This window comes from Sinocyclocheilus anshuiensis, unplaced genomic scaffold (assembly GCF_001515605.1).
Source record: "Sinocyclocheilus anshuiensis isolate Anshui unplaced genomic scaffold, SAMN03320099.WGS_v1.1 scaffold2148, whole genome shotgun sequence".
NCBI lineage: Eukaryota > Metazoa > Chordata > Actinopteri > Cypriniformes > Cyprinidae > Sinocyclocheilus > Sinocyclocheilus anshuiensis.
The window spans coordinates 4404-14509 of NW_015546208.1; the positions used below are offsets into that span (position 1 = coordinate 4404).

Genomic DNA, 10106 nt, shown 5'->3' on the forward strand with positions numbered 1-10106 from the left:
AGGGCTGCTCGATTATGGCAAAAATCATAATCACGATTATTTTGGCCAATATTGTAATCACGATTATTTAACACCATTATGAGGGGGCCATATGACCAAAACTTTATATGAGTGATTTATTTAAAGATAGTGATACATATCAAATATATATTTCCTGTAAATAAGGTGGCTATGACATCTACATTGTAGAGACCGGCGGAATTTCAAACAAACAAAAAGTCCTCAAAATTATTGGAAATAATTAAACTGTCAGTAATAAAAAAGCAAAGGACAAATACAATAGAATAAAAAGATACAAATGAAACAAACTGTGCTTTAATGTTTTTTATGCAAGTTTCAAACAGCCTACTACAGAAATGAATAATCAAATGTAAAATAAAACAGCATAGTCTTCACTGCAAGAATGAAACTTTCGTTGTTTCTTATTAAAGCTACAAAAGTCCTTCATTCAAGAGCAGTGTGTGATTTTGAATTTGTCTTTTGTTGTTTGATTAATATTAAGCACACAGTCGCAGCAGGAAAATAGCCCGCTGTCACTTTAAGAGCCGCACGGATCCAATTCACTGTTACACGCGTATTTTCATTCTCAACTCTTTACGTTCATTAATTACATGACCGACGAAGGTATACATGAATAATCACTAAGCGCCGCATTTTGACACATTTTTGCGTGTATTTGACCGTTTAGGTGCTAAAAGATGACTTTACATGTCCGTGTTCTGCTCCATCTCTGAGCGCATATATCTTCCTGAGGAGCGGCGCAAGTTCTCTTTCACGCTTTTAAAAACATGAATAAATATACTTGGATAAATCAAGCACGGCCCGTTTTGCAAAGGTCACGTTGCATGATTTTACTGATTTGCACGTGAAATTGGGCATTTATGGAGGAACGAAAGCGCAGCGCTGGAAAAGTGGCGTAATAATAGTTTCATCTCGATTATTGTCTTTTCGTAATTGTTGGAGGTCGAAATCGACACTGTTTTTCGATTAATTGCACAGCCCTATATCTGTCACAACGACACACTAAAGAGCACCAGAAGAGCTATTGTTTGAATGTGAGAGCGGAGGCTTACAGTAATGTTTAGTGAAGCTGTATTGAGCAGAGATCACAGTGCATCATGAAGCAGGTGTGTTTGTGTTCAGGACGTGCTGCTGATTAACGTGGTGATCAAGCAGATGATCTGTGATTCGGACCCGGAGCTGGGCGGTGCAGTGCAGCTCATGGGGCTCCTGAGGACCCTCATGGACCCCGAGAACATGCTCGCTCCAGCCAGCGTGAGTACAGCCTGACAGCTGCTGTTTCTCTCCAGAGAGTGGCCCTCTGCAGACACTCGTTCCTCTGTGTGTGTTTGGACAGAAAGCGGAGAAGAGTGAGTTCCTGAGCTTCTTCTACAAGTACTGTATGCACGTGCTGACGGCTCCACTGCTGGCTAACACCGGCGAGGAGGACCCAGGTGAGACACACGCCTGCTCCGCTGCTGCAGTGTGCACACATATCAACACATGTCTGTCTGTCCACAGATCTGACGGAGGGAGCGGCTAAACCCAACCCCGTGTGTCCAGGTACCGTCTCACACTCCTCTCACACACACACACTCTCACACACGTGCTTGAGCTGAGCCTGTCTGTGTGCTGTGCCTCAGATAACCTCCAGACGGCGCAGCTGCTGGCTCTGATCCTGGAGCTGCTGACCTTCTGCGTGGAGCATCACACGTACCACATCAAGAGCTACATCATGACCAGAGACCTGCTGAGGAGGGTGCTGACGCTCATGAACTCCAGACACAGCTTCCTGGCGCTCTGTGAGTATCCTCAGTGATGACTGGCCTTGTGTTAAATCACTCGATCAGACAGCGGCTCATGGGCCTTGTGCGGTCACAGCAGTGCTGCACCCGTGTGATCTGAACACACTGTAGAGAGCAGTCTGCTGGGGGTTTCTGAGCTCATCCTCGCTCCGCTCATGTCTCCTCCTCTCATACACACACAGCTGCTGCTAACACACTCTCATCTCTTGCTCGGGCTAGTTAAGCCAGGCACATGGGTAATAGTCACACCGTAATCCAAGCATTATATGAGTATTAAAATCACAGCGTGTTCATGAAAATTGAAGAACTTCATAATCTAGTTCAAGCATGAATATTTGTATGTAAATGTGGAGAGGGCACACACACAGACACATATATTGGGTTTTCATGTTTTATATGCACTTTACATAGACACAATGATTTATATACTGTACAAACTATTCTATCCACTAACCCTTACAGAAAACTTTATGCATTTTACATAAAAAAAAAAAAAAAATTTTGTATTAATTTATACACTAACTCACACACACTGTGCAGGTGCGCTGCGCTTCATGAGGAGAATCATCGGACTGAAGGATGAGTATTACAACCACTACATCGTGAAAGGAAACCTGTTTGAGCCGGTCATCAGCGCGCTGCTGGACAACGGCACCAGATACAACCTGCTGAACTCGGCCATCATCGAGCTCTTCGAGTTCATCAGAGTGGTGAGTGCAGCCTCTGCAGAACACAGTCTGATCCGCTCGAGTCTGACCGCTGCCCTTCCCTCATCAGGAGGACAGCAGATCTCTCATTGAGCACATCGTGGACAACTTCTACACGGCGCTGGAGTCCATCGAGTACGTGCAGACCTTCAAGGGCCTGAAGGGCCGCTATGAGCAGGAGAAGCAGCGTCAGAGCCGAGGACTCAGCAGGTGCCCACACCTCAGCCTTCCTTCATTCATTCATTCAGACTGACTGCTGCTAACAGGGATGTGAACCTCTCACAGATGCCGCAGGGACGCCCGCTCCTTCGAGGAGGACGAGGACATGTGGCTGAATGAAGATGAGGAGACCGCTGACACAGGCTTGGACAAGTGCAAGAGCGACTACGGGAAGTTCATGGAGAGCGAGAAAGGTACTGGATCTAGCAGAGTTCCTGCAGCTCCTGAAGTCTTAATTCAGCCGTCCACAAATCAAGAAAACTCATGAGATGTTACATGCACTGCAAAAATATGAAAGTCTTCCTCGGTATTTTTGTCTTGTTTTCCAATACAGATACCTAAACATCCTTAAATCAAGAAACATTTACTTGAGATGCAATATGAACATAAGTTTTGTTCTCTGAGAAATTGAACAAAATTGAGTTCATGCTCCTGAAACAAGAACTAATATCTGCCAATGGGGAATGAAAACTTTTCTCCAGTCAGTTAAGTTGATTTTTCTGCAAACTTCACTTTGATCAGTTTCTCATTAAAAAAGACTAAAGCAATAATCCCTGTGAAGCTGTGGTTTACAGTGGATTTATAACCGCTAAGGGGTGAAGCGGAGTGCCTAAAACCCACTTAGCTGTTATAAACTCACTGTAAACCACGGCTTCACGGGGCTTATTGCTTTTATAAAACGGTTATTCCATATACGTAGTAAGGTTTCACAGAATAAAACAGAGCAAATAAAGTGTAATGATATTAATAAAAACAGTATTCTTCCACCAAACAATGTAGCTCCTCAGAAACAGTTGTGGTTGCTACAAAGTGGTTGCCGAGCAATACACAAACGTAAACAAAGGTGTGTTACTTTGTAGAGTCATTTACAAAAGCTTCGAACGCGGCTCAGCCAATCAGAATCAAGCACCGGAACTATCCGCTTTATAATTCTTATTTTGTCATTTAGCTTCTCAAGTAAATGTATCTTGCTTTAAGAATCTGTCGAGGTTTGCAGAAAGCGAGGAATAACATCACTTTTTTGCAGTGTGAGCAAAAGTTATCTCCATATACTGGTGTTTCAAGCAGAGATATTCAAGCCTTGAGCTTTTTATTTAATTGTAAAAGGAATTAAAAGGTAAGTTGTTTTTCCAAACTTTGAAGTGTTGCTAATAAGACATTTTCTTATTAAATGATCTTTTCAAAAATGAAATGATGTCTTTCAAAAGTGTGAATTGAGCATCATTAGACCTGCAGACAGCTGGAAGTTCCTAGTATTCCCCGCGGGGCTCTTCCTGTCACGTGTCTGTTTTCTCCTTTCAGTTAAAGAAGGTCAGGACAAGGAGAGCCAGCCCAAGCAGACGACGACGGGCAGCTTTAAGTTCATGTTCTCTCATTCTGCAGGAGTTCCCCCCTCCGCTTCCTCCAGCGGCTCCACACCTGCAGCGCCACCTTCAGGCCAGACGGCCCGGGTACGTCACGCTTGTTCCCATCGACTCGCAGCGTCTGAGCAGCTTGTGCTCTCTTCTAAAGCTGCCTGTGCTCCTCAGACCGGACCGCTGGGGCTCGTGGACTACTCTGATGATGAAGACGAGGAGGAGAGCGATGACGAGGAGCAGGCGCCACACAAGAGGCCTCGTCTGGGCTCATAAAGCCCGCTGTAGCGCTGTGCTCCCCCCACCTGAACCTGAGGAGCTCAGCGGTCTGCTCTCCAGTGAGCCGCACACGCTAGCAGGACTAGCCGCGCTAGTGAAGCTGGACTGGCTCAGACTCTGGGACTCGAGTGCTGCTGTGATGGTGAAGCTCAGCGCTGTGGGCAGATGTGTATGAGAGCTGTACAGTGGCTGCTTCTTTTCTTACTGGTTTCCTCTGGACGCCTGTGTTTCTCCAGTGAGACCGTATTAACCTTTATTCTCAGACGTCTGTATTTCAGGCTAGAAGATTTTAAAACACATGAAATTGCAGTGAAATGTTTAGGTTTGTGTGCCGTGTCTCCTCGGCGGAGATGAAGCATGTGCACTGCAGCGGTGTAACGCTTCTCCGATCTCCGAGCTTTGGGCTCTTCTGTCTCACAGAACACAAGCTGATCGCACTCGACCGCCAGATGCTCAGATTAAATATTAAAAGCTGTTTTTGTTTTTCCCCTCGTTTTTCTACACTTTCCTACTAGCACCATCTCCGTTAAAGAGCATTTGTATCAATTTGATATTTTTACAATTTTCAGATTAAATTTGGTCCTGCAGTTAATCACGGTTGTTCAGTATTTTGTGATGTTTGAATGAGGCTTTATTAAATGTGTGTACTAACAGAAGGACAGTTGACGCTGGAGTGTGATGACTGTGATCAGTAATGAGTCCAGAACGTGAGAAGTGTACTCTGGAGGTCTGGACCGGCGGCCCCCAACACTGCACATTTAATCAGGTCCTATACCCTTAAATAGGGCACTATTTGTAGTGGTGTCCGAAACCAATGGAAGTTATCGAGTGCACCCATTTTCCAAATATACAGAGTAATATCGTACAGACATTTGATTGTGGTTAATACATGCTAGTTACCGTGACAGAATCCAAGCGAAGTCGTTTCATGTGTACTGGACAGTTAAACAGCAAGCACGAGCGATGCTAAAGCAGCAGCCCCTCCGCTCCACAGTACTGGACAAATAAAAAGGTGACCGTATCCAAGCCTGAGCATGCAGACAGAGAGTCTCGAGACCGAGGGGCTTCTGTTGGCATGACTGGACCCTTGTGCATTTCATCTTGAGGATCTTGGTCTTGTCTGTTCACATTGAGGCCAATCTGAGATGAAATAGTTGTCACTACATCAGTGTTCTTCTGCGTCTGCTGTTTGTTGTGGGAGAGAAGTGCAGGGTTGTCAGTAAAGTCCAGGTCCTCTTCATTATTCAGTCAATGGCAAAAACAAACAGGAGGGTGACTACATTAACAGAGATGGATAAATACTGTAACAAATGTATCGCTCACTGTTATATTAGCTAATCTGTTAACTAATTAATTAACACTTTACACACAATTAAAATTGCTTAATTATTATTTCTTAATTAAAACCTTATTAAACTAGTTTTTCCGGACTGTATTTTTTAAAATAAGATATCCTATTTATTCACTATAAAGTAAACCTGCTGTGTAAGCTGTGATGAGTGTAAATCAGTGAAGGACTGCATCCAGGTAAGCCAGAGCTCTGCACATACTCTGTTGAAGGAGATCAAACATGTTTGACATTTTGAGCCGAATTGAGAAAACCTAGCAACAAGGAGCACGTTTCCGAGTGAGTTTTGTTGCTCAAAGCCATGACAAATGAAAGGAGGACACACTGTAGGAGGGTTCCTAAGGTTACAACAAAAACGTTTATTAACATAGGAAGGACAAAATATATAAAACCAAGAAACAACAGTTTCTCGGACACATGATGTTAAAGTATCAGGCAGAACAAGAGTCACAACTAATAACAAAATCAAAATAAACAACCCGAACCCAAAATCAAGCACCATAGCCCACACCAACAGAGCCTAAGCTTTGATAGAGAAGTGACCACCAAACCCCTAACCGTAACCTCCTCCTGCAGCTGAAGAGGCTGCTCAAATCCTCTGTAAGAAGCGTGTTATTTGTTTCAAATTGTGAGTGGTGTGTGATCCTCAGTCATCGTGTGCATGATGGACAGTTTTTCCTTTGTGACTAATACAAAGTCTGTAAGTGTATGAGGAAAGTCTTCAAATTTTAAAAGTTGAGTAGTGTATGCCAGCCTTAAATATTGCAAATTATTCCAGTTGTGTATTGCAGATTTCTGTTATACTCAAGTAAGGATAATAGTTTTTACAAGACTTTTTCTTGTTTCTGGACTCCCTGATGCCCTTTGGCTCTGAATGTCCCTCCATCTCCTTCAGCTGTGGCAGGACTGCCTCCAAGACTCCTCAAACTGTCTCACAGACCGGTCTGCTTGAAGAAATCAGCTGCAGCTTGTGGAAGCTCTGGGCTGTAACTCCCAGGCACTCGAGCGGTTTCCAGCTGAACAGAGGCCGTCTGCTGTGCTCTCTCTGGGTCTGAACACAGCTCCTGATCACCTCATTATTCTTCATAACCCCCGTGTGTTCCAGATCATTACTCTACTGTACAGACAGAGACATTCTTCCCATGAGAAACATGGGCTCTCTCCAACAGTAACGACACATTTCACATGTTTAGGCACAAAGGATGACGAGCATGGAAACACTTTATAATAACTTTCATTAACAAACTTTATATAATGATTAGCAGATCATTAATTAAACTTTCAGTTCATATGATCATCCACTTTTTAAAAATCTACAAATGATTTTAGCAGAAATTATACAATGATTAAAAGATTATTTATGAATGTACTTTTAAATGCTAACAAATGTCACTAAACCTCCGTTCATTCACGTATTACCTAATGCTCTTTTTTACCTTTACAAATGTAAAAAATTAGCTTAATTAGTCATTTTAAGCACTTAACTATTCACTAAACAATTCGTTATCATATATTATTCATTAACTCATAATCACAGTCTATAAAGGCCATATATTTGGTCTGTTTGTTGTGTAGACTTCTACTGTTTTCACATCTTAACAAATCATTTATTAATCATTTGTTCATGTTTCTGCAGTACTTAATCTAAAGTGGAGACTATTCATCATTTGTAAACATTTACTAATCTTTTAGTATGTTTATGGGCGCTGGACTTTTAGCTGCTGTAACGACGCTTGTGTAAAGAGTGGTTAGTTAAGTTTAGCTAAATGCTAGCCTCAACACTTATATTAGTATACGACTGTATATCATTAAACAGAATATTCCTTTAATCACACATCAACAGGAGAAAACAAATCAGTTCTTCAAGAAAATGCTTGTTCATTTATCAAAACAATATAATATAAACAGATTGAACCGTGTTCCTGTATAATAATCAAACTGACCCCTGTTGACCCTTTAACCAACCCTTAACCTGCCCACATCACCAAACCTGACCCTAACCAACCCTTAACCTACCCACATCACCAAACCTGACCCTAACCAACCCTTAACCTACCCACATCACCAAACCTGACCCTAACCAACCCTTAACCTACCCACACCACCAAACCTGACCCTAACCAACCCTTAACCTACCCACATCACCAAACCTGACCCTAACCAACCCTTAACCTACCCACATCACCAAACCTGACCCTAACCAACCCTTAACCTACCCACATCACCAAACCTGACCCTAACCAACCCTTAACCTACCCACATCACCAAACCTGACCCTAACCAACCCTTAACCTACCCACACCACCAAACCTGACCCTAACCAACCCGTATCAAGCATTGTATAATGTTTGTTATTTATTAAAGTTATTATAAAGTGTTATCTTCCATTTCATGTTTTGCAGCTGTTTCTCTGGAACTATGATAAAGCACTGAAGTGTGATTATCTAGCACACTTTACACACACAATATTCAGATCTGTGTCACACTCGATCAGAAAACACAGGAGAAACCAGTGATTTCAGACAGACGTGAGGAAGATCACACGACCTCGAGAGCTTCACACTGCATCTGCTCATCATCAGTCCATTCTGGCTTTATCATATTTACTGGCAGAGTGTGTGTGTGTGTGTGTGTGTGTGTGTCGCGTCGCGTGCGCACTGCTCGTGTTTGCGCGCGTCCTGCTGCCTGACGCGTTATAACGCAGCGCTGCTCACTCAGAGTCAGTGTTTGTGTGAGTGTTTCCAGACTGTGCGGGTGTTGCCTGCTAAGGGAGCAGCAGTGGGTGTGTTCTCAATGGCGCACACGCGCAGTATGTATGCTGCTGTGCCCGTTATGTTCCGAATGAATGGATGAAACGAGAAATGTGTATCCGTGCAGTCTATGTAGTGCAGTGCGCTTGGTTCCCGTGATGTGTGGCGGAGGCGGAGCGCTGAATCCGTGCACTCGTTAGTGCGCTTGCTGTAGAGCTCACAGGCGGCGCTTTGTTCGACACGCACGCACGCGCTCCTGCCGCTAGAAGCTCGACACGTCACGCTGAATCTAACGGAAACAGCGGCGTCTCATTCGGGATGAAGGCACCGATCGCGCCGCGCTCGTCCGGCGGAGAATAAGCGCGAGGATCTGCTCACGGCTCACGGCTGCGGGTCGCGGAGGAAAGTAACGCGAGCGACAGGATGAGGAGCGCGTTATAGACACAATCCTGCTCCAGACACTGCCGCTTCATTCCCACGCGATGGACACGATGCAGCGCGACGCTTTCACGCCTCTGCTGGAGGATTTTCTGCGCTCTCCTCTGGTGTGCTGGGTGGGTGAAGAGCGGCTCTGCCGCGCCGCGCCGCGTCGCGTCGCGATGGTGTGCTGAGCCTCATCTGTGTGTGTGTGTGTGTGTGTGTGTGTGTGTGTGTGTGTGTGTGCAGGTGAACACGGTCTCTCCGCTGGGCTCCGGGGGCTCTCCTCTGTCCGACTTCATGACTTTAGTGGACGGGATTCATTTAAACGACATCATGACTGAGATGTGAGTACAACCCGATCGATCTGACCAGACATTCACCCTGCTTTTACTGCAAATAAACACTCAATACTAGCGTTAAACCACAGTAACCATTAATTAACCATGGGTTTACTGCAAAAAAGGTTACTCTAGTTAAACCATGGTAATCACAGGTTACTATTGTTAAACCACGGGAACCACAAATTAACCATGGGTTTACTACACTATGCACAGTTTAACCGTGGTGTTTGTAGTAAAACTGCTTATACACATGGTAATCAATCCACCAGAAAAACATGGTTCCTACACGTTTACTCCAGTGAAAGCATGGTTGGTTTAGGCTGAATGAAGTTATGTCTAGCTCTTATGGGCTTCACTGTAGTGAAGAGCTCATTATAATATGCTGAATCACGGTAACTGTGATCACATGACTGATGTTTGTGATTGTGAGTGTCACGCTGCTTTTATACAAGAGTTCAGTCAGTCTGACAGATTTGAGGACCGCAGCTTCCTCTGGAGTCACTTCTGCACCGCTTCTGATTGGTCAGAGCAGCGGTCCAGCTGAAGTCCACAGCTCTGACCATCACAGTCTCACATCACCATCAGCGGAGGTCAGCTCAGGACACGTGAAGTGTGACGTGACGAGTCTAGACTCCCATCAGTGCCTGTGTATTCATGTCAAGTGTGCGCTCACTGGCTGTGTCTGTGATGTTTGTGTGTTCACGGATGTGTGTGATGTGTTCAGCTGCTACACATACACACACACACACTCACACTCACTCACTCACTCACTCACTCACTCTCTCACACACACACTCTCACACACGCTCACACTCACTCACTCACTCACTCACTCACTCACTCACTCACTCACTCACACACTCACTCACTCACTCACACACT

At 44.5% G+C, this 10106-nt stretch overlaps 2 protein-coding genes across 2 annotated transcripts in view; both read left to right on the forward strand.

Moving 5' to 3' along the window:
- Positions 1-4957, forward strand: part of LOC107701440 (serine/threonine-protein phosphatase 4 regulatory subunit 3-like) — a 7303-nt gene extending 2346 nt beyond the window's left edge. Inside the window, exons 4-12 of the mRNA XM_016503444.1 lie at positions 1144-1275; positions 1358-1454; positions 1522-1563; positions 1644-1802; positions 2346-2515; positions 2583-2722; positions 2798-2925; positions 4034-4182; positions 4261-4957. Coding sequence (XP_016358930.1) covers positions 1144-1275; positions 1358-1454; positions 1522-1563; positions 1644-1802; positions 2346-2515; positions 2583-2722; positions 2798-2925; positions 4034-4182; positions 4261-4362 — 1119 coding nt within the window. The 3' untranslated portion in view covers positions 4363-4957. The remainder of the gene's footprint in view (positions 1-1143; positions 1276-1357; positions 1455-1521; positions 1564-1643; positions 1803-2345; positions 2516-2582; positions 2723-2797; positions 2926-4033; positions 4183-4260) is intronic.
- A 3363-nt stretch (positions 4958-8320) lies between these two features.
- The window catches only part of ccdc88ab (coiled-coil domain containing 88Ab), a 40644-nt gene continuing 38858 nt past the window's right edge, over positions 8321-10106 (forward strand). Inside the window, exons 1-2 of the mRNA XM_016503443.1 lie at positions 8321-9017; positions 9130-9227. Of these exons, the coding sequence (XP_016358929.1) occupies positions 8946-9017; positions 9130-9227 (170 nt within the window). The 5' untranslated portion in view covers positions 8321-8945. The remainder of the gene's footprint in view (positions 9018-9129; positions 9228-10106) is intronic.